The 23,475-nt window shown below is 33.7% G+C and overlaps 3 protein-coding genes across 11 annotated transcripts; all 3 read right to left on the bottom strand.

Annotated features, from left to right (window-relative positions):
• Nucleotides 1-1,196: 1,196 nt before the first annotated feature.
• LOC107922652 (calcineurin B-like protein 3) lies at nt 1,197-4,079 on the bottom strand. Of its 3 annotated transcripts, XM_016852777.2 has the most exons (10): nt 3,926-4,079; nt 3,224-3,286; nt 2,981-3,135; nt 2,735-2,817; nt 2,520-2,579; nt 2,306-2,414; nt 2,055-2,107; nt 1,883-1,963; nt 1,672-1,784; nt 1,197-1,553 (listed from the first exon to the last, which is right to left on the bottom strand). In XM_016852777.2, the coding sequence occupies exons 3-10, from the start codon at nt 3,102-3,104 to the stop codon at nt 1,496-1,498; spliced, it is 681 nt and encodes a 226-aa protein (XP_016708266.1). In that variant the 5' UTR covers nt 3,105-3,135; nt 3,224-3,286; nt 3,926-4,079; the 3' UTR covers nt 1,197-1,495. The 3 variants fall into 3 exon arrangements, with proteins under 3 accessions (XP_016708266.1, XP_016708268.1, XP_016708267.1); XM_016852779.2 differs by lacking the exons at nt 3,224-3,286; nt 3,926-4,079 and adding an exon at nt 3,349-3,362; XM_016852778.2 differs by lacking the exon at nt 3,926-4,079 and having other exon boundaries at nt 3,224-3,305.
• Nucleotides 4,080-5,773: 1,694 nt separating this feature from the next.
• LOC107922380 (farnesyl pyrophosphate synthase) lies at nt 5,774-9,294 on the bottom strand. Its single transcript, XM_016852393.2, has 12 exons — nt 8,900-9,294; nt 8,218-8,242; nt 8,016-8,131; nt 7,812-7,898; nt 7,530-7,646; nt 7,346-7,434; nt 7,197-7,248; nt 6,834-6,929; nt 6,564-6,608; nt 6,393-6,482; nt 6,228-6,299; nt 5,774-6,144 (listed from the first exon to the last, which is right to left on the bottom strand). The coding sequence occupies exons 1-12, from the start codon at nt 9,008-9,010 to the stop codon at nt 6,016-6,018; spliced, it is 1,029 nt and encodes a 342-aa protein (XP_016707882.1). The 5' UTR covers nt 9,011-9,294; the 3' UTR covers nt 5,774-6,015.
• Nucleotides 9,295-9,641: 347 nt separating this feature from the next.
• On the bottom strand, nt 9,642-12,371 carry LOC107922378 (E3 ubiquitin-protein ligase At4g11680). Of its 7 annotated transcripts, XM_041087058.1 has the most exons (6): nt 11,727-12,371; nt 11,529-11,592; nt 11,380-11,460; nt 10,679-11,200; nt 10,133-10,502; nt 9,642-10,044 (listed from the first exon to the last, which is right to left on the bottom strand). In XM_041087058.1, exons 4-6 carry the CDS (start codon nt 11,179-11,181, stop codon nt 9,898-9,900), a joined length of 1,020 nt encoding a protein of 339 aa, XP_040942992.1. In that variant the 5' UTR covers nt 11,182-11,200; nt 11,380-11,460; nt 11,529-11,592; nt 11,727-12,371; the 3' UTR covers nt 9,642-9,897. The 7 variants fall into 7 exon arrangements, with proteins under 7 accessions (XP_040942992.1, XP_040942993.1, XP_016707879.2 ...); XM_041087059.1 differs by having other exon boundaries at nt 11,380-11,453; nt 11,529-12,371; XM_016852390.2 differs by lacking the exon at nt 11,529-11,592 and having other exon boundaries at nt 11,593-12,371.
• Nucleotides 12,372-23,475: the final 11,104 nt, after the last annotated feature.

The raw sequence follows: 23,475 nt of genomic DNA, 5'->3' as shown, positions 1-23,475 counted from the left end.
TGGAGATCAAAGATCCCACATTTGACGATTCTATGCCAATGGACATTACAAGGATTCTAAATGAAAAGACAACAGCAACTTTATCCAATTAAGTTTTTGTTTCTTGAACTCAATGTATTTTAAAGGGTGAAGGTGTAAATTTGTCGTGTGGGGTAAATTTACCACTTGTTTATTTGTGATTAAATTTTGCTAGGTATTTGATCTTTAATGATTAACAAACCTAACTAGAAATTATTTTTTCAAATATTTTATTTTAATATTTAATTATAAGTTAATTTATAAAATATTTTTAAAAATAACAAATCAATTTAGAATTCTAAATTAGTGAAGAAATACTTGAATTTTTTTTAAAAATATTATTTTTATAAAATAACTGTTTTATTCATTTTTTGTGTTATATTATTGTTTTTTAGTTTTTAAAACAAACTATTAAAAGTAATTTTTTAATTTGATTTTGTCTTCAAATCATCTTAAATTAAAATTGCAAAATTCAATCAAAACTCAAAACTTTTGTAACAAACTTCAATGAATAAAAGTAAAAATACAAAATTATAGAATTAACTCAAAAATATAATTGTAAATGTTGATCAAAATAAAATATAGTGCACTTAAAATGAAGTCTAACTTGATATATTTTATTAGTTAGAAAAAAAATTTATTTAAAAAAATTGCATTCCTCAATATTCAGTTCTCTCGTATATATAATGATGATGGTAATTACTTAGTTCAACAAAGTGTACTAATCATCCACAACTAGATGTACCAAAAAAAACACGCAACTAGAGTCATCATTTAAGATGATAAATGACGACAAGGTTTTTGTTTAGTTTTTGAAAATATTTTTATTTTTATTTCTTTAGAATTTAAATTTGATAAATAAAAATAAAATATTATATTCAAGAGTGGAATTTCATAGAAATTAGAACATGTTAACTTGAAGAAAAACTAGAATCACATGAAAACCAAACATTTTTCACATATTGAGATTCAACCAAAGTTAATAAACCTTGTTAAAGAGCCTGCTTGCTGCAGTGAAATTAATTTTGCATGCTTTTATCCTGTGTTTCCATGGGTATTTTCCTTGTCATAGCCTCATTTTGTTATGGATACACTGAAAGCACCACCACCATTTTTGCAATTAAAACACAACGGTGAATTCCCACTGATTTGTTTATTTATCATATTCTAAGCTCTGATTTAAAAATAAAAAACCAAAGGGAGCATCACTTTTTACATTGCAATACCATAGTGAAAAATACAACCTAAATATTTCAGCACGTCTGGAAGTACCAATTATCCAATAACACTGACAAGAAGAAGAAAAAGAAGATGACGATTGTTCAACTGTTGAATTTAGACCCACACTAGGAATTGTTTTTAACCAATAAACCAGAATATCACATACACTCACTCTTGGGGCATTCATATTTGAAACCACCATACTGTCTAGAATGAAACAAGCCGGTCTATGGAAGCTTGAATCGAATTGCTGATCTCATGTATCATCAACTTGAGAGTGGAAAACAAAGCTTGGGAACGTTGTGGTGATGTCCCTGCTCATGTAAAACAAACAATAACAGTTCAAAGTGAGCACATAAGCTAGCAGCAAGTATTTTATGGTTATTCAGCAGCCAATTGTGTTCCATGATAGTGAGAGTGTGTAGAACTCACTTAAGGTATTGCAGGGTCATATTTTTCAGAAGGGATGGATGTCGCAAAACAAGGCTTCTCCACTCTTCCTTGTCGATCCTCCCGTCATGTTTTGTATCAGCTTCCTCAAAGGTCTGTTGAAAAGCTCCAAAACTTAACATGTAAAAACTAGAAACGAGATAATGAAAATTACAAGAGATATGACTTCAACTAAATCAGATTTAGTGATCACCTTGTCAATTATACTTTCTATAACATCATCTGAAAGGTTCATGCCAGATTCAGCTAGGGTAGCCACTACCATTTGCTTCACCTATATACAATATATATATAATTATAATATGAGCTTACAACAGAACAAATGTAGAATACACAAGATCAAAATAAAAAAGAGTAATACTTACCTCCTGCCTCTCAATAAAACCTTGCTGCTTGAGATCGTATAGTTGAAAAGAGACTGCAAAAGGGTATTAAAGCGAATTATGATGGACAAAGTATACACAGATAGATAATTGAAACTAAAAAGATAGTTTAGACACATCATCTATGCACAAAAGTCCATAATTCCATTTCCATACCAGTCATTTACATCCAACTACTATGTTAACATGATTATGACTTACAGCAAGAGATAACTTAAATATCTAACACATACAATCAATCTTATCGTCAATGGGCGCATTTGGATGGAAGACAGAGAGAGCACGAGCAAATTCTTCGAAACCTAGAATTCCATTATGCTTTGTATCAAACAAGTCAAATACCTGCAGTGAAATCAGAAATATATTGACAGCAACTCAGGCAATATGCTAACAAGCATTATTCTATCAAGGATGGGGACAATATTAATTAACATTAGATAAAAATACCCGATCAGCAAACAAACTCTCCTTTTTGTTTGTTTTGAATAACGCCAATTGGAACTCCTCCTGTCAAATAGTAATAAATAAAACTTAAATACTACAAAGATGAGATGGAAAGAACCAACTCAAGATGAGAAGTGATCATCAAGCCGAAAAACTTGACAAACATAACAAAAGATATCAATTATATAACAAAATGAGAACTATGAACAAAAAAAGACCTTGTTGATCAGCCCATCATCTATAACAGCACTGCTTATCTTCTTGAAAAGCTCATAAAGTGCTTCTATTTCACTTACACTAACTGCATGAAGATGAGCAAAATGAAAAATTTCAGTAGAAGGACTCAAAAACTAAAATAACACAGGCAAAGTCTGAACAAATGTTAAATCAAGCAAAAGCATTGATTTTATCACATAAGCAATATAAAAAAAGATTTAAAAAGAAAAGAAAAAATGATAACATACAAACGGTCTCTCTTGCAAGAAGTTCAGGATCAACAAGACCTCTTGATTGCTTGTACAAATCAATATCACAGCATTGCAGCACTGAAGCAAATAAATGCTTCAATCCGTCTATGCACTGCAACATGGTATTCTCTTCACATCAATACACTCCATACCTAGGCAACAGCAAAAGAGACCAGAAATCCCATTCATGTCATTCTTTCCATACACTCGGTCACTCTAAAGGCAAACAACAGGACTAACCTTTTAACCATTTCCTGATTCTGCTGACTGAATACCAAATATTGGAGTCGGAATCTGATAAAGCTGGAGACCTCAAACTCAGTCAAATCAGTATCTGTCTTATAAAATCAAACCATAACCTTAACCTTTTAACCTACTTGAATTTTCTTTTGTCCTAACAGTTTTAAAAGCATTCCATAATTGTTTCCCCTCTCTTATCTTTTGTGCATGGAGGAACACATAAAGAATTAACTCCTCCGTGTCTATTTCTCATACACGGAGATCAACACAATACAATCAGGCAACGCATACAGCAATATTTTTGCTAACATCCATTGTACAAAATTAAGGGTGACCACAAATCACCAATATTTGCTAACATCCATTCCAGCGTTGCAGTATAAAACAGATAATCTAATAAAGAGAAGTGGTTCAAAATCAAATACCCATAAAATCAAACACATCGAAAGGCCCAATTCAAACACAAAATCATTAACTCCATCACAAATTGAACCTGATCAGGATCCAATCTAATCAATTCCACAAAAATACAAAATTCATTTAAAAGAATATACAAACAAACCGAATTGCCAACTTAACAGATCTATTGAAGCGTAGGAAATAATTAAAACTACCTACTTTAATCTCACATAGATTCAAAAAGGTTTCTTTTCAATTATTATCGGGGAACAAACGAATATATGAAAACAAAAATGTTATTACCTTTTGTTAAGAAGAGAGTGCTTAGGGGTACTATATAAAAGCTACGAAACCGGCGGTGAGTTTACAGTGAAGGTGGTGATAACGGGGGGTGGAACGGAAGTGGAGATTTCAATAATTTATATGCAGACATGAAAAAACAATAATTTTTTGAATTAATTAATTAAAAATATGACATCATAAATAAATAAAATTAGTGAATTTCGATGGAACGTGTCACGTGACGCTGATACTTTGATAGGAGACGTTACGGGTTGGTTTGACAAGAAGGGTTATGTTTATAAAATTAATTTTATTCCTAAAAAATATGGGGTTAGATTATTATAATAATTATATTATTTTTTTATCTAAAATAGTTGTTATCTGATATAGTGGTTAAAAAATCACCAAGAAAATCACATTACATCTTATTTTTTAAAATATTAATTAAAATGCATCATAATTTTTTAATATAACTTGTAAAATTAAAAAAAAAATTGGGTTTTGTTTTTTTAAATATATCAAAAGAAAATTTTAGTGGATATTCAATTTTACTCTATCTTATTCTGTTACTTAATTTTTTATTTATTCAGATTCTGTATAATATAGAATTTTCTTCGGGGGTATAAATCAGGGAATAAAATAAAGCATAAGAAATTAGTGTCAGTGTGAACAAAGTTCATGTTTATTTAATTGAAAAAATATATAGTATAACAGTAATTTGATTCCATGTAATATAAACAGGCTTTTAAGGGGGTACATTTGAGGAGAGATTACATATACAAATTGGAACACAAGTTAAAGGAAGCAGTGGAAGTGGTGAAGATCGGTGGGGGTTAGTGGTCATGGAGCATGTTAAGGTTGGAACCCACGGAACTAGGCCTTGGCATGTTTGAAACTCTATGGTAACGGCATCTGAAGGAGCCGGCGTGGGTGGTGGGGGAGCAGAGGCAGCTGGACCTTACCCCTGCTGTCATTGCTGCTTTGCCTGCCCTTGGTGACACGTGATGCACCGTTGGATGCCTCTTTATTTCCTCCAAGTTCATCTCTGTCAGGTTTAGCTGCTGCTTCTTTAGCTCCACTTTTGGAGGGTTTGCTTCCTCATCTTTTTCGCCCATGCCTTTCCCTTTTGTTTTCATCCATAACAAATACATATATACATACATGTCAATGAATTAACAACAATGCATCTCATGCACATTCTTTTCTTTGCCTATATACAAGTTTCATAAAGTTTTGCCATCGTCACGTATTTGAACCCATATTTTTACACATAGATCTGACTTTTGTGCATGATTATATAAATTCAAGTTCATAAAAACAAGAAAAAAAATACTCGATTTAAAAAGTAAAATACGAAATTTATATGTTAGGTGGAAAACATGCAGATCTCCCTAAATATGCCTACATCAAAACACTTTGAAGTAAAGAGATGAAAACATAACAAAGAAAAGCCTTGATAACCTTTGATGATAAGAAAGAAAATTAGGAAGATGTGTCGTCCACTGCAGCTTCTTCAAGCTTTGTTTTTGTTAGAAATGGGGAGTCGGAATTGAATTACAGTGTATCATCAAATTGATGATCCAACACAAAAACAAAATGAAGTAATGATTACAATGGAGAAATAGAATAAAAAATAGTTAATTCTTTTTCCCTTTTTTTCTAAAAATTGGTATTGGTTTTCCGTAGCCACATGTGGTTTACTCCCTATCAATAATTTCTTTTTCTAACCACTTTTTTCTATATTTTGCCTTCCTCGATTTAATTATAAATTTTGGTAATTACTCCACACACCACCACTCCCTAGAATTTGTCATCTAAATCTATTTAATCCAAGCGGTATAGCATATGACACATGGGATATCAATTTCATAGCACACAACACAAGTTTTACTAAGTATCACCTGCAAGATACAAATGCTTCATGGTTGTAATATCTATTATTCATTGTTTAACTACCATCTAACCCTCTATTTTTCACTACTACTCCCTAGAGATTCATCATGTGACTACATCATTAGCTATTTATTCCCCTCTAATAGTATAATATCAATACTAAATATATTAGAACTACATAGTCTCCTGTGCTTATTCTCTCTGCTTTGTTTAAGTTTCTATTTTTGCCTCTTGTATATCTTTGCCAGAAAAGATTTCAACACCGCTTGTACTGCTTTGCTTGGATGACCCTCGATTTGTTTCATTATCTTCTCGTAACTCTTGCTCTCGTACTCCTCAAACGCACCCTACAAGTAGGAGTACCACCTATCCGTCAACCAAACAAATATCGCAGCTAATGAATGCAAAAGTAGATTGCACCAGGACAAACCTGAATATCCAGAGTTTGATATAGCTCTTTCACTTTGGCAAGACATACTCGATCATCTTTTCCATAGTTCTCCTAAAGATCAAACACATATCGTTAAAGCAAGTCAGGACTATAACTGTTGTATATAATATATATGATATTATCAGAGGTGTATTTCCTGCTTACATATAACAACTTCTTTTGCTCCTCATTAGCACGTTCCAGAGCTTTTACTACCAACCAAGAGCACTTGAAGTCTTCGATATCAGTTCCGACCTAATGGAGAAGAAAAACAGTAGTCAAACCAATTGCATTACCAGACACAGATATCCATATTAGCACAGCCTTGATACTCACCTTGCCAATTACCTCGGGATCACCAAAACAATCTAGAAAATCATCCTGTAAAATGAAAAATTCGTTAGGCGAATACCTAAAAATAATAGATGTTTGCTTACCTAATAGTTGACAGAGATACTCCACCAACAAAAGAAATTGGTTTTAGGAAGTTCCTTTCTAAAGCGACTATAAATGTACTGAGTTTTAGTTTTTAGGTATCACAAGTTCCTCATATCTCAAGCTGTCAAATTAACAAACAGGAAATCTAGTCTCAAAATTAGTAGTCACCTGTACTTGAAAATAGGTCCCCATTTCAACAAGGACATTCTTCACTTCAGTATGATTGTCAAGATTCTCCCCTGCCATAAGCAATGCACATGCAACCTGGTTCATGTGGAGAAAAAAGAAGCAATCAAAGCAGATTAAACATGTCCTGATAGAAAACTGTACTTTTTAGCCAGTAGCAGTTATTACTTGTCGAAAAATATGGAAGCAGTGTTTGATCCAATGTAATGACAATAGGTACGAGGTTAAATGCTTAAAAAAATGAATGATCAAGATGTATACTAGAAGCAAGATTGAATGATGTTTGTCACAGTGGGGTTGCAAATCTTTGGGGAAAAAAATTGACTTGTAACATAGAATACTCACTGGGAGGTAAAATGAGTAATAAGCCGTCTTATACTGAACAATCTTGCGGTGACTGCATGAAACATGCCATTTGATATGTTAGAAGTGCTAAAAAGAATACCCCCGCGCTTAAGTTACATTTAATGCAACAATTTCAAATACTGTCTTACATTGACAATGAGTACTTTGATAGGTCTTTCTCTCCTTGAAGTGTGGTAATTAAGTCTATCATTTGACCCGAGGCTGTTTGAAATTCCACCTAAATAAAAATAGTTCAGATACACCAGCAGCACCTGATTATGTCAAATGCGAGTGAATATCGGCAGTCTGCAGTCAGTGCAACAACAAACTCACCTCATTGAATAAATCTAGCAAATCTACATAATAAGGCTTTCCTCTAAAGTGCTTCTTGAGAATTCTGAAGATTTGGTTTCGCAGAATTAAGCCATCACTGATAGCAATCATCCCAACCTACAATGAAACTTTCAGACGTTAGAATTTCCACAGTGCCGAGAAAGACAACTCCATGGACAGACTCAACTGGTTTGCAAACTGATTTATCCCCAGAAAGCACAAAGGAACAAACAAGATTGTGTTGTAATGTTAGGAAGGGAAGGTCATTCTTTGTTAAGTTACCTGAGGAAGCCTGAACCAACATGGATGACCTCTGCGTGTATGAGAGCCATCCATGATATCATCGAGAACAAGAAAGTATGCTTGAAGCTGTTCAATGTTAAGAAAAAAAGTCAATTCCAGTAGAACAAAAGTGAAACAACTGTTGCAACTATTGATGAGAATGAGGAAAAATAACAGTAAAGGTTATGTATCCTTAAGGCATACCCATTCAATGCACCAACCAAGGGCACATGCAAGAAAAAATTCATCATCACTCAGCTCTTTCCCTTCTTTCAACAACTTGAAGCTATCAATGACAGACAACCCTCTGTTCAGCTTTCCTGCCAACAATAAAATCATTGAACACCCTTAATAAAGATACAGGTCGCTTATCGGTTTTTATTCTGAACTGTGACAGACTTCATACCTCCAGGAACATTGTAATCTAGCATCTGCAGCAAAAGGAGAAACAGGCTATCAGGATTTTCAATTATTCATAAGATACTACTCAAAGAAAGGAGAGGGATGACAACAAGTCCTGAAACAGAAATTATTTAAAGCTTATAAGATCAAATTAACTAATGGGACAGATACACTTCCAATTGCTGGTTCATTACAAGTTTTATTTAAAATCAAAGTTTAATAGTTACAATAAATAAATAAATAAAATCTAGCAGGCCCTGGTAAATTTTCAACAATCAGCTTATGAATTCACAGTTGAAATAATCATGTATTTTCAAATCAAAACCATTTCTTTTTTTCTTTTTGTGTCCATATAAACATCTCAACCTTCCGGGACTAACAAATGATTCACCAATAGCTCCGATCAAACAACTTGATAAAAAATCTTATACACACACACACACACTTGACACTTATATGCAGGATTACTGCTGCTCCTGCTACATACGGAAAACCAAATTCAAAGTTTATGCAAATAAATAAATAAATAAAAGAAGAAAGCTTTAGCACCTAATCTTTGAAACCAAGAGTACCGAAACAATTAACCCCAGAAAGTGTTCAGCCTTTAGACTATAGAACAAGAAGAGCCCAATATAAAACAATTCACAACAAAGAAATAAACAAGAGAGAGAGAGAGAGGGAATTACACGCTCAACCCATTGGCGAGAATTATCAGTAAACTCAAAAGCCGGGTCATCAAGAAGCTCTGATTTAAGTGCAGAGTAGACCTCCAGAAACTTGGGTTTTATGTCACTCATGTCTGGGTTTTTCCCTCTTCGTTATTTCATATGAAGAAACCACAAAGAGAGACGGCATAAACTACACTAAAGTGAATTGAAAGATTTATATATATATATGATGGTGGTGGTGTTATAATAAAGGAAAAGGAAGTGGAAAATAACTTGAATAAGGCATGGAAATACGGTTGGCGTGGGAAGAAAAAATGGCAGTGGCTGCATTTTCTAAGTAGGCACTAGGTATTTTACCTTCCACTTCACACTCATTCTCGTTTCTGTCAAAACAAAAGTTATGTCTCAGATTCTGCCGCAATTGTGGACCCATTTTCTTTTATTTAATCTAGGAACAACCAAGTCTCCCCAAATCCTCCTTAATTTCTGGCCCAAACCCAAAATTTCTCAGCACTCCAAATCTGAATTTAGATTCATTATGTCAACAAATTAACTTTAAAGTTTTGTTCTTGGCACTCTGCTTAATCATTAGTTGCCAACTGGTGCTGGTTTTATTGGTGGAACAATCTTTAACATGTACGGCAACAAGTTTTCACTTGAGACTGAAATAATGAGAATTGGGAAGCAGATTGATTAGCAATTTATTATACTCATTATTTTACAGCATGAATTGAAAAAGTTATGTAGAAAGTTTGGGGTATTAACCAAAATTAAAATCTTCATTCTTGATTCTTTCTGCTATACATATTCCCAGAAACAGTATAAAAATTTCAGCCAAAAAGAAAAAAAGTTGGTTACTGGTGAGTATCCACTGTACAAAACAATAAACTCACTCAAGTAACCTTTGTGAATATACCGTATACAAATAAAATAAATCACACCATTGTGAACGGAAGGGAAAAATATAATGAAGAAGAGAAGAGCTTTTTCAGCTCTGGTATTTGCTTTCTTTGTTTCTATCTCTCCAGTTCTTGTTTGCAAAGTGGACAGCAAGATATAATCCTGAGCCATTGATCCACACACTTGAGGTGAAACATGTGGGAACATGGCAACTGCCTCACCTCTTCTTTGTCTTTGTACTTGGCTAGGCAAATACAGCACTCCTGTCACACAACACAAGATGAACATCTTTAGTCTCCTACACTAATTATGGTATATGTGCAAATGTTTGTTCAACTATATGTGACTTACTGGATCTTCGTTTGTGTGGTCCGAATTGTGATCTAGCTCCGAGTTGGTGCTGATTTCTTTGTATCTCCAACTAGGTAGCCTGGAGATCTGATCATCAGATGCTCCTCTATCAGTGGAACCCATGTTCATGTTGTAACCTAAGAGGCTGCTAATAAGTGGCACACAACAACATAGAAGTAGGAACAACAGAAATGGGAAAGAGTAGCACAGAGCATTCCAAGCTAGCAAAGAGATGCAAAGCACGTGAAGATTTGGAGCCCGGTGGAAGGATCCGAATCGAGAATCGAACACCCATACATTCCCCATCACAAACCATATTGCAAAGAACAGTTCTAGTGATGTCCGGCACTTGTTCATCAAATGTGTGCTCCTGAACATACAAGCAAGTTCCTAGTCATTATGTTTCCTTACATAATTATGGGGTTTCAGCATATATCTTCCAAGTTCTGACACTAACATGATATGGCATGATGAGAACATGAAAATTCCGTTATGAATGATGCCATGCATGACAGCAGAGGTTGAATCGAGTGTCAAGAAGCTTACCTCGATTCTTCATTTGTCCTCTGTTGTTCGACGTCGGCAAGGCCAAAACCGTCTCCTTGAGTGATGTGAAGATGATGGTAGCGCCCGTAAAGAAGTAACAAACTAAGGGCACAACCAATATCATAGCCAACAATCCATATCCTCATAGGCCAAACAGGCTTCTCCTTCTTTGCAATGGCCAAAGTGAATGTGATGATGCTAATCTGAATTACCAAAGTCAAGAACTCCAGCATCATCCAAGTGCTGGAATTGAAAGGATTGGACCCGAGGTCGGACCTCGATCCATTCTGGTAGTGAAAAACTCTCCTCAAGAAGGTAAACCACCTTGCTCTAGACATCCTCATCACCATCCTTATCAAAATCGAAGAAGACGCGGCACGAGGAGACCTGTTCCGGGAACCTGCAGCCACTCTATCTTCTTCTCCAGTAGGATTCGACGAAAACGGAACCGCAGTGCTCGAATTACACATTGAATCCGGTTGAAACGAGTGACGAGTATTCATGATTACAACTACTCCAAAACTAATGAACAAGTTCCTACTTCAGCCCCAAATAACAATTGCAAAAAAAAAAAACGAAAAACTTTGTTGTTCAACACAAATCTCATGAAACTGATGAATCACAAATATATCGCTGGGGATTATATCAGCAAGACTTCCATGAGCAAATTAACAAACATGAGGTAGTTGAGAAACAAATACCATAAGCTTATATATCTGCAGGAATACCTCTGGAGGCAGCCATACCCAACTTGCTAGTCACAGCTCACCAACTTCTAAATACTGCCAAAACATGTACTTCAAACAAAGCACAAATATGGGGGGGGGGGGACACCAACTAAATATAATACCTCAGAAACCAATAAAGAACCACGCGTTCACCAGGGATTATTAACTCCCAAAAAGGAAACAAACCTGAAAAAGCAGGGAAACCGAGGTGGGTATTTAAGTATATAGGGATTTGAATGAAATATGGAGAAGGATTGAGAAAGAGAGGGGAAGGTGAAGTTGGGTTTGAGATGGTGACCAAGAATCAACTGAAAAAAAACCTTTGCTTTGATTCCAAGTGAATGGAAAGAGGGAAACTTTGAGAGAAGCTAACCGTTGGCCTAACTTCCCTCAGGTTTTTGTTTCTCTAGTAAGCAAAGCTGAGACAACAACTGCTGCCTCTTCAACTGCTATTATTTTTCTTTTTTATCTTTTTTTTTCCCTTGCGAAGAATTAGGATAAAAACAATCAAATTCTCTCCATGTCACTACACATATATATATATGAATTAAAATCACAAAGGTTTTAATTATGAAAGTGGCAAAAAGAGATTTTGTTTCATAATTAATTGATTGATATATTGATGTAAAATGTTTTGAATTGTGGCGGGTACAGTGGTGGTGGTGGTGGTGGTGGGCAGTTGGCCACCAATTCCAACCTAGTTCCACTTCCATTACATTACAGTATTGTTATGTTAAAAGACCAACATGACTTCATCAATCTTTAATCTATTTTTAGCTTTATGCTAATTGTTTAGCATTAGAAGTTAGAACTCCACTACTATACTTTCCTTAATTTGGTATGAGACATGAAATTCAAATTAGAGGACTGAATATAGATCAACACCCTTAGTTAATGAATCCAACATTGAAGTTTATAAATTTTAAAATTTACTTCTTATATTCTTTTGTATTTTAGATCTTTTAATTATCATGAGACAGAGACAACGTCGAGAATAAAAACATTTACTATTGGTGTACATAAAACTAAATACGGATGGGGCGTGATCCCCAAATTCGAGGTTTGCTTCGACTGTAATAGTGGCAAGAGATGATGTGGGTAGATGGCTTGGAGGAACATTGGCAGGTGCAGTGTCGAGCAGACTAAAATTTAGGCAATTTATGATTGTCTTACTCTGGTTTGGGATGCGAAATGGGATAATATTATTGTCCTACGGCAATTTCGGACAAGACTCATGGAAAATCTAATAGGAACTTGGTTATAAAAAATCCAGGAGCTTTATAGAAGAGATTGGTGGGTGATCATACAGAAGGTTTCAAGAGAAGCCAATGCTACAACTCATACTTTGGCTGGTGTAATGTGAAATTTATTGTATGGTACTAAAATGTTCAAGGAAATTCTTACGGAAATCATTGAGCAATTTCAGATAGATGGGGAACTTGTTTGTAGTAAATCTAGTTTATTTTTGTGATTAATATTTATAATTCCCTAGAAAAAAATTTTTAACTAAATTCAAAGTTGAGTCGAAGAAAAACTCTCTTCTTATATTATTTTTCTCCATCCTCAAAACACTGTGAATTTTTATTTTTCTATAGATATTGCTTCCTTTATTTGAACTAAATAATAATATTGCCATTCAAATAATAAGAAAGAATAAATGCCAGAAATTGACCCACATGAAAATTCTGTATGGATGGTCATCTCAATTGTGTGTTTCCTTCAAACTTATCCATTCACGTCAAATGGATGTATTTGTTGATTTATTTATGGTCAAAATTGTCTAAAACCTGACGTTTTAAGATATAAGATAGGATCAAATGTTAAACTGGAAACATATGGATTTGGCCTAAGCAAAAGGTGCCTTGTTTCATCTTCCTACTCATTTCATCATATTAATTAATTAATTAATTAAAATAAAATAAAAGTATCATCTTCCTTTTTGTTAATTGATAATACTAACACTGGTGAGGCCACCCCGAAAGAGACTAATGACCATGTAATCAGCTTTGACTTTGACCACCTTGTTTCATCTTCCAAATATGGGTAGGTAAGTGTTTTATTTTATTTTATATTTTATTAAATTATGATTGACTCATTAATATTACTATATAATGAAAATTTATACACAACGAAATATGAATGAAATTCTCTGAAAGAGAGAAACATTTATTGGCATGTTTTTTGGAGCAGCACCTTATTATCTTGGTTTTCACAAATGTATTATAAGAAAAAGCAAACCCTTAGCTCATACTCTAATTCATTTACAAGAATTAACAACTTCATAGTCTCTATGCTTTTTGAGAGGTGGAGTGGACGGTCATTCATCTTCCCACATTTTTTTTATTTATAAAAAATAAATGGAAAATAAAGAAAATGGGATGCCTTATTTAGGCTAAATTAGCAACAACAACAACAAAAAAAAAGTGGTTTTAAAAATATTTAAGTGAATAGGTCAATTTCTAAAATATTTACCAGAATAGATCGATTTTGGAGAGAGAAGGTGAAAACTTGTTAGTCGGGTTTAGAGTTTTTTTAAGGGTTTTAGGGGTTTTTTTAGTGTGGTAAATAGATTTTAGGGGGTTTTAAAGGTTTAGGGTTTATTTTTTGGTTGTAGGTTTTAGTGTTTGAAATAATGGGAGGTCGATTTATTTGTGTTTGAGTTTGAGGTAGACATTATGAAAACTCAAAGGTATAATTTCAGTTGATGGTGATGCAATAGTGCTGGGAGACCTATACATTCCTACTATCATGTCAAAATGGAACCATTGCCTTAGAAGCCCATCACATTCCAACTCAGGCTCGAAGTTTGCGGTGCTTATACGATCACAGGTTGTAGTATAACAAGGGCTCCTAATTGACGAATGTTAATGTGGGGTCATGGTTTGGAGTATAACTTGGGATCCCACCTAATAGAGATTATGCAATCACGAGTTCAAGTTCCTCCTTATCGGAAGAGGATGGTTTCTAAACCTGATACAAAAGTTTGAGATGATAATCAAAGGGAAAAACTCAAAGGCTTTCTAGTATAATTAACTTATTTTTTTTCTCCATCTCCACTAAAAGCAGGATTCGTAATCTCCCTATTTTCTGAAACAGTAACAAAGTTGGATATAAAATCATTGTCAAAGGGGAGCAACAGTGGCTGTGGAGAGAAGCTGGAGGTCGAATCGCCGGGGAGGCAGCAATAGTTGGAGGTCGAGTCAAGGCGATAGCGATTGTAGTTATTTATGAGTGATTTAATCACAAAAACTGTTGTCGACTCAAAACGACCTCCAACTTTTGTCCAAAGCTACAGTCGTTCACCCCCTCATAATGCACTTGCCCCCAACTTTGTCACCGATTTCAGATAAGAGAGAGGTTGGTAATACTACCTTTGGTGGTGATGGAGAAAGAGAATAAGTGGATTATATTGGAAAGCCCATGAGTTTATCCCTACGATTATGATCTAAATCTTATGTCTTGGTTCTACAAAGCATCCACTTTTGGTAAGGTGGAACTTGAACCCGTAACCGTATAACCACCATTAAGTGGGCTTCTGACTCATACTCTAAATCGTGACCGCTCATTAATGTTTGTCAACTAGGACTTGTTGTTAGACTACAACCCGTGATCGTATAAGCACCATGAACTCGAAGCTTGAGTTGCAACGCGACAGGCTTCTAATGCAAAGGTTCTGTCCCGACACAACAGATGAAATTTGTGGGTTTCGAAGTGCTGTCGCATCATCGTGAACTTAAACGCACCTTAAAACTAGCACATTGTCTCCCTCAAAAAGAAATAAATCTCTCCATCAAAGAAGTTAAACACTTGAAAGTCAAATATAAACAATGGTGTAGAGAAATTTTTAAGGGTAAGAGAAGGTGATTGAGAGAGTTGATGGAGTAGGGGGAGCAAAACCCCCATTTATATGGGCAACCAGGTGGGCAACAAGTGAAGAAGAAACCAAAATTGTGCATCGATTAATTTGAAATATCCTGAGATTCTCGAGATATTTACAAACTTAAGACCGAGATTCTCGAGTTCTAAAAACTTTTCAGAGGGGTTGAAAATGGGAGAGGAAAAACGCGTTGCTTAGGGCTTGTTTTTAGTGTTATGGCAAAAAGATACACTGAAAGCACGCGCCCAGTGGGGCCTTTTTCCCTCCTAATTTTAACCCCCTGAAAAGTTTCCAGAACTTGAAAACTTTGGTCCTCATTTTTTATATATCCCAAGAATTTTGAGTATTATTTTCAGACATCCGGAGCTACGTCTATTGTTTTCATTCTTAAAAGCTTCTAACAACACGCATTTTTAAAAAAAATCTAAGAATTGTAATGTCCAAACTGTTCTACCGATGTCAAGTTATGTTTGATATCCGGTATAGTATTTGTTATAAAGTAAGTGGCCATTTTGCTAGAGACATCCCAATCTGAAATTTCGAACAGACTGCTAGAAGGAGATTTGTGTAAAGATAATGTTGCTTACATGAAAGAATTGAATTTCATAAATCAACCTAAAACACGTAATTATATCAAGTAAGTTTCGTTGTTATTGTTAATGGATAATTAGTACTCTACTTTTCTACATAATGTTTTGGTTTTAAACATGTGAAACAGGATATTTGGATGAAAATGAGTGGATGAGTTAATGCTATTGTTTATTACGACGATGAAATTCATGACACCAATATCGAGTTCATTTTTTCATCAGCCTACATAACGTAATTGGCTTTCAACCCGGACATTCAATTGTCGGAGCTCCGATCAAGAATTAGGTGGAAAATGAGCAATTCAAGCCACAGAATATAGTCGTTGAAGTATAGATATTTAGCGTCAGAGAACCCCGTAAAAGATGAAATATTTAATGTCATAGGCCCAATAGCGATCGGTGTAATGGTCTAGACGCATAATGCTACTGAACCACCTATACTTGAGTTATATACCGAGTTTATCAACGTCGATGAAGGTGCTTGGAGGTTAAAAATTTTTCTCATTCATGCTAGAACAGAATAAGAAGCTGGAAGTCCAACCACATAGTTATGCAGTGGGGTCACAGCTTTGTTAGAAAGCTCTCATTATGAAATCCCGGAATCATACTTCATGTTTTGGTTTTAAACATGTGAAACAGGATATTTGGATGAAAATGAGTGGATGAGTTAATGCTATTGTTTATTACGACGATGAAATTCATGACACCAACATCAAGTTCATTTTTTCATCAACCTACACAACGTAATTGGCTTTCAACCCGAACATTCAATTGTCGGAGCTCCGATCAAGAATTAGGTGGAAAATGCGCAATTCAAGCCACAGAATATAGTCGTTGAAGTATAGATATTTAGCGTCAGAGAACCCCGTAAAAGATGAAATATTTAATGTTATAAGCCCAATAGTGATCGGTGTAATGGTCTAGACGCATAATGCTACTGAACCACCTATACTTGAGTTATATACCGAGTTTATCGACATCGATGAAGGTGCTTGGAGGTTAAAAGTTGTTCTCATTCATGCTAGAACAGAATAAGAAGCTGGAAGTCCAACCACACAGTTATGCAGTGGGGTCACAGCTTTGTTAGAAAGCTCTCATTATGAAATCCCAGAATCATACTTCATTACCCAAATTACCCAAGCTGTTAAAAGAAATTCTTAACTAATCATTTTGTAACACATAACAAATTTTAACTAAAAAATCCAAAAAAGTTTAATATTTTGCCCTTAAGCTTTTCTTAATAAATAATTTGTAATTTGTAATACCCCGTTTAGCGTAATCTTAGTTTTTGGTTGTAAAGACAGGTGGTTAGCTAGGATTAAGTCGAGGTAAGATTGATTTGAATCCTATTTTCCAATGTGATATTTGTATTGGTTGTGCGCCATGAGTGGTGGGCTGTTTGATTTATAAGTAAGTCTGTTATGATTCACTTTTTGGGCGAAGATTAAGTTGTGGTCTTTATATTTTGGCATGGTCGTTATGAGGAACCAGCCGATCAATGTTTCTTTTGGTAAGTTTGTGTATTAAGTCTTTCCTTTTGTGTGCGCTAATAACGGATTGTGGGAATTGTAGATCTGAATGTTGTTTCTATGTACACGTGTGATTTTTGTTCAGTTTTAGTTTTGTTTTTATTGGGATCCAGTTAGAAATTAACCAAAGGTTTATGGTTATTTATATATGTATTAGACCTATAATGATTATGTTGGCCATGTTAGAATATGAATTAAATTTGCATGTTAGCCATGTGTTAGCCTTAAGAGAGAAAGCTGTGAGATATAAATATCGGTAGAGACCTTGGTAGTAGGGGTTCTTCTTCTCTTTTCTTTTACTTTGTTATATTCTGATATCTTGTTTAATAAGAATTCTTTGTGGAAGACCAAACAACTAGTGACTAATTAGTAATAAAGGGTTGTGCGTGTAGTAGCTAAGGTAGTGTAGTAAAACTTCATTAAATTTATCTCTAAGTATCCAGACTATGTTATTCTTCTCTGTGTTGTGTTCTGTCTTGAGTATAACATTAAAGTGTGGTGGTTATAGATAGAGTTCAGATGAGACCAAAGTCTTGGAACTTTGAGAATCTACTGTATATAATCATCTATGTGTGTGTGCATATTCGTGGCATGAAACTGATATGACTACCTTGGGGGTATGAACTCGATATCCAGATTCGATGAACCACTGGTAGGGTATGTGTAACACCCTTACCTTAACCTGTCTCCATCGCGGATTAAGGTTACGAAATATTACTATACAAAATAAAACCTTTAAATTTAAAATAGAACAAATAATTCAACTTAATTATAAATTCCAATATTTCATTCCAATCATAGCAAACATACACATTTGGGCCTTAAATCAAGCTATCGGGGCCCTAAAAATGATTTAAAAGCAATTGGGGATCGATTTGAATAAATTAGAAAATTTTGAGAAAAATATGAAAAATTGTGAAAACAAGGGTCACACGGTCATGTGGCTAGGCCATGTGACATAGCCTAGACCGTGTGACTCCAGACATGGCTGTGTGGCTACTCCACATGCCCGTGTGTGCAGACCGTGTAACTTATTGTGCCCATGTAATATAAGGTCACACAACTGTGTAACCAGGCCATGTAATTCTCTGTATCCATGTAAACCAACCTGCACCCAAAAATTTAAGACACACGGTCGTAAGACAGCCCATGTCCCAGGCCGTGTGCTCCATAATTAGCCCCTAAACAAAGCATTTCAAAACCAGACCTTACCCAACAAGATACTCCATTTGTACACACAATCAAAGGACTTAAGCACCTTCAAAACACTCATAAACATACCATTTTAATCAACATAAATTTGCTAACCAATATGCCATTCAAAGGCACCTCATTTCATACTAAAACAAGATCAATCATGCACAAAGCTATAATTCCACCTTTCAATCATATAACATAGGTGTAAAAGCTACCTAATGTCAATCATTTTCACAAAGTTTTTAACACTTACAAGCCAACTACTATATATACATATAGTCATTTACAAAAGTAACCAAAACACAACATAAGTAAAAATGACATTAAACTCTATACATACATTCTCAGATCCACACACCAATCAATCATATCAACCATATATAAACCTACCTCAAGCTATATATTACAAAGTACTTAGAAAGTGACCAAAAGATATAATCTTGCCAAACCATTATAAGTTCAAACAAACAAAATATATACACAAAAGGCATATTCATGCCAAGTTAATCATTAGCATATTCAAAAACTTTCATTATATAAAGTCCTGTACATACCATTTATAATCATACCCAAAATAACCAACAACTCTAAAATGATTGCTAGATAGTGTGATAAAACTCCGATAAGATTCTAATCTGTCGAGCTTTCAATGATCTACAAAACAGAGAAAGAACAATGACGTAAGCAAGTAGTGCTTGTAAGCTAGTATAAACTTAAACAATAACTTATGTTTTCAAACTCGAATGTAAACTATGCATAACATCATTACCATGCTCATAAGATTAAATAACTCATATTTTCATCACCAAACTCACAAGTTAGTAAGTTCATACATAATTCATATACTTTCAACCCCATCATGGAACATATCATGAATGAGTTCCCATATACATACCACCCATCACATATTTAGTTATGTCCCTTTTCATTCTAGTTGCATTCATCAAATTTACCTTTTCATAAGATTATAAACAATCATCAATTTGTATACATACCTTTCCATTAACCTTTACTTACCCATTGAACCATTTAGAATTACATCAGATACTCGGGAATGCTCACACATAGTGTGTCTTTTCATGTAACCATAACTTTTTCTTTTCATTAATGCTCACACAAGCTGTAAAATGGGCCTGCTCACACGAGTTGTGGGTCAGAATGTTAGCTACACAATACTGTTAATACGAGCTGTGGAGAATTCACAATAAATGCAGGTCAGCCATCGATAGGACATTCAAGACCAGCACCCAAAATCGTATAACCCTAATGACATGTCATTTGTATCCTAAGAATTCTTAAGGTTCAAACGGGATTATTTAATTATCAATTATTCAAAACATCGATATATTTTTGAGTCAATTTATATTTAACATAATGTAACAGATAATCAAATCAAACTATCATTAATAAGATTATAATTCATACAAACTTACCTTAATACTATGATTATTTGGACAGAATCAAAAACTAATCCAACACCTTAGTTTTGTCTCGATTTAAGTCTGGTTGTTACGTATCTTGATCATGCAATGAAACAAGCCTAGCCAAAACTTCAAACCCATTCTTCACTGGTATTTTCGGTTGAAACAAGCAAAAATGAAGAAGATGATATCATTTTAGTGATTTATTTTAGGTTTATTTAATTAATTACAATTTTACCTTTAGCTAATAGACTTATAAAATAACTAAATCATGTCCATCATTGTCCACCACATTTATAAATGGCATAATTATCATCAAAACCCATTAATTTATATTTTTAAGTCCATTTAATCCATGTAATTAATAGAAACCATCTTTTGTGTCTTTTACGGTTTAGTCCTTTTTACCTAATAACCATTTAAACTTTAAAATTTTATAACAAAAATTTAATACGACCTTAGTATAATCCTACATACATTAAATAAACATTAAAATATTTATTCATTCGTCAGAATTGTGGTTCCGTAACCACTGTTTCCAACATCACTGAAAACAAGCTATTACAGTATGTTAGTTGCAAACCAGAATGACAGATAAAAGTAATCACTGGTAGGGCATGCTAGTTGCTAACCAGATGAGAATGTATGATGGGACACTGGTAGAACATGATAATTGTTAACTAGTTTAGCAGCCACTAGTAAGGTATGTTAATTACTAACCAGTTGGCATAAGTGTTAGGTTGATAGGGCAAGTTAGTTGCTAACCAGCCTAACGATATGGGTGTTACCTATGGTAGGACATGCTAATTGTTAACCATGGCAAAGAGCTCTAAACCCACAGGAATACATAAGTGTTTGAAATGATATGATATGTAAGATTTGTTCTGATATGTGGGATTTGAGGTTCAACCCGAGGAAGGTTATGAATAGAGTAAGTTAAATTGATTCCGTATGTGATGTTTGATACGTGTACTATTGATAGAAAAGAAAGGGTTAATTGTTAAGAAATATGTTTTGATCCCTGTTGTTGTATTGGTAATGTAGCGCAATTGTAATAATTGAATATGTTTATATGGAATATGCCCTAGTAAGTCTTGAAAGTATGTAAGAATTCACCTGAAGGGATGTTTATGATATAAAGGTAAGTATGAGAAAGATTGTGTTGGAGAAGAAATATCAACTCTATTAAAGTTATAGTTCTCTTTGGAGGGAAAGACATAAGTATACCCCCAATGTTATGAAAGAAGGTATGTGCCTAATAGAAAAGTTCGCCTGAAAGGTTATCCGCCATGGTTAAGTGTTCGCTAATGAAATGAGAGTGTTCGCCAGTGTGTCTTGGCGTGTAGAGTTCAATGTATTAGACTGTGCTATGATCTTGTAGTGTAGTCCGTTCTTATTTAAGTGTTGAATTTTCTTTGCTAGAACTCACTAAGTTCTTTTGAACTTACCCATTTATCTTTCCACTCCTTCCAGGTGGACTGTCATCGTAGACTTGTTAAAGGGACTCAGCAAGTAGAAGCAATCTCTGTAGTAAGCTTCATTTGTTTCTGTGTTGTAACATGCATATGTTTTGGGAGTGGCATGTAAATCTGTTCTAAAATTGAATTTGTAATAAAGTATTTATCTTATTTGGTTACAGTTTTATAAGAATGTAACCTTTTGAGGGCTTAGATAATCTCTATAAAGTAATTTTTACTTGTGTATGCCAAATTGTCTTTAAAGGTATTATTTCTGCCAGTATTGTATTTCAATGAATTGATTTCAATTAAAAGTTTAAACTTGTTTACTTTTATCATATGGCGTATACTAAAGTATTAAATTGCGTCTTTGTTATGCATCACAATTGAGTTAAAATCGAACTAATCATATGTTTGTTTTTTGTCTAGGTAACACTTCAGTCAACCTTCGGAGATTGGGGTGTTACATAAACATATTCAATTTTTTCTTCACCGAAAAACTCGGGTGACTGAAAATTCAAAAACTCGTCGAAAAACCCATCCAAATCTTATTTTCAGCAACAAAACCTAGATTCTGACGAACTTATCTCCTTTTTAAACCTTGATTTTGATTCATTTCTCATCCTTATTCAAAACCTATGCATTATTTTCTTTAAAATAACTTTTTTCCATTCTTTTCTATTTATTTTGCATAAAATAATAAATGTTGGGTGAATATTTATAATAAAAAAACTGATAAAGCATGAAATACAATTACTAAAAAAAAGTTAAGAAGAAAAATTACGATAAGATGATTGTACCGAAAACTCATCTAACAATTAAAAAATGCACTAAAAGTAAGGAAAGAACTGTGGGAAGGCAGAGAGCATAAAAGAAATTAGAAAATTTTTAATTTAATTAAATTTTTTTATATTTTAATTTTAATTTGAATGTGCTATGTGTCACAAAATAATTAGTTAAGATTTTTTTTTAATATTTGAGGTAATTTGGGTAACGAAATATGATTTAGGTATCACTTTGAGTAACATAATATAATTTAAGTACCATTTGTGATTAAAAATAATTTAAGTACCAACTTAAGAAACATAATATAATTTGGATACCATTTTCTGATTTAACCCATAAAATTTTAACAAATAATAACACTTCGAAAGCATGTAGCTTTGAAAACTAGTATTAAATAAATTTAAATTGTACAAATTTAACTTGTACTATAAGCTATATCACATGCATAAGTAGGCTTCATCATGGGTCAGGTCGGAGGCCCACCTAAAAAGTAAGAAGATTTGGGTAAAAATATAAGTCCAAAAAATAGATTTGGCAAAAAAATGAGGCCCATTTTTTAAATGAGTCAGGCCTTATGTAAGTTTTTTTGGTCCCGACCCAAATTTTAACAAAAAACCTATTGTTTTTTTGTTGTTGTTTTCACTGTTTTGAAGTTGCTTCACTATTATATTGTTACTATTTTGTTGTTATTGTTTAGATATTATATAAATCTTATTTTATTATTAATTTTGTTACTATTTTAGAGGTATTTGCTTGTTAAATTGCACATATATTAGTGTTATTTAAGTATAAATAATTTTTTAATTTATTTTCAATTTGTTAAGAAATATTTATTTTAATATTTTTAGTGTATCTGATGTATTATTTTTGGTAAATTTATTTTTATATAAAAATACTAATGTAAAAAAATTAATACAGGTGAGCTGGATTAAACTCGGACTTTAGTATTTTTATTCGGGCCGAATTGAGTAAAATTTTAGGCTCATCCGAATCATACCTGAACTTAAAAAATGAGCCTAAAATTCTATTGAGGCTCGACCAAATATCACCCATATCACCTTTATACATAAATATTTAAAATAGAAATTTGTGTTTCAAAAAGTAAAATGTATATTTCGAAATTAATTAATAATAACGTATAAAATATAAACCATATTAAAACAAAAGTATATAAAAACTTTGAGCCTCGTCTTTCTCTTCTGACCCAAAGCT

The sequence above is a fragment of the Gossypium hirsutum genome, chromosome D01 (assembly GCF_007990345.1).
Source record: "Gossypium hirsutum isolate 1008001.06 chromosome D01, Gossypium_hirsutum_v2.1, whole genome shotgun sequence".
Classification (NCBI taxonomy): domain Eukaryota; kingdom Viridiplantae; phylum Streptophyta; class Magnoliopsida; order Malvales; family Malvaceae; genus Gossypium; species Gossypium hirsutum.
Note: the sequence above shows the minus strand (reverse complement) of the source record. Positions and strands in the feature narration are given on the sequence as shown.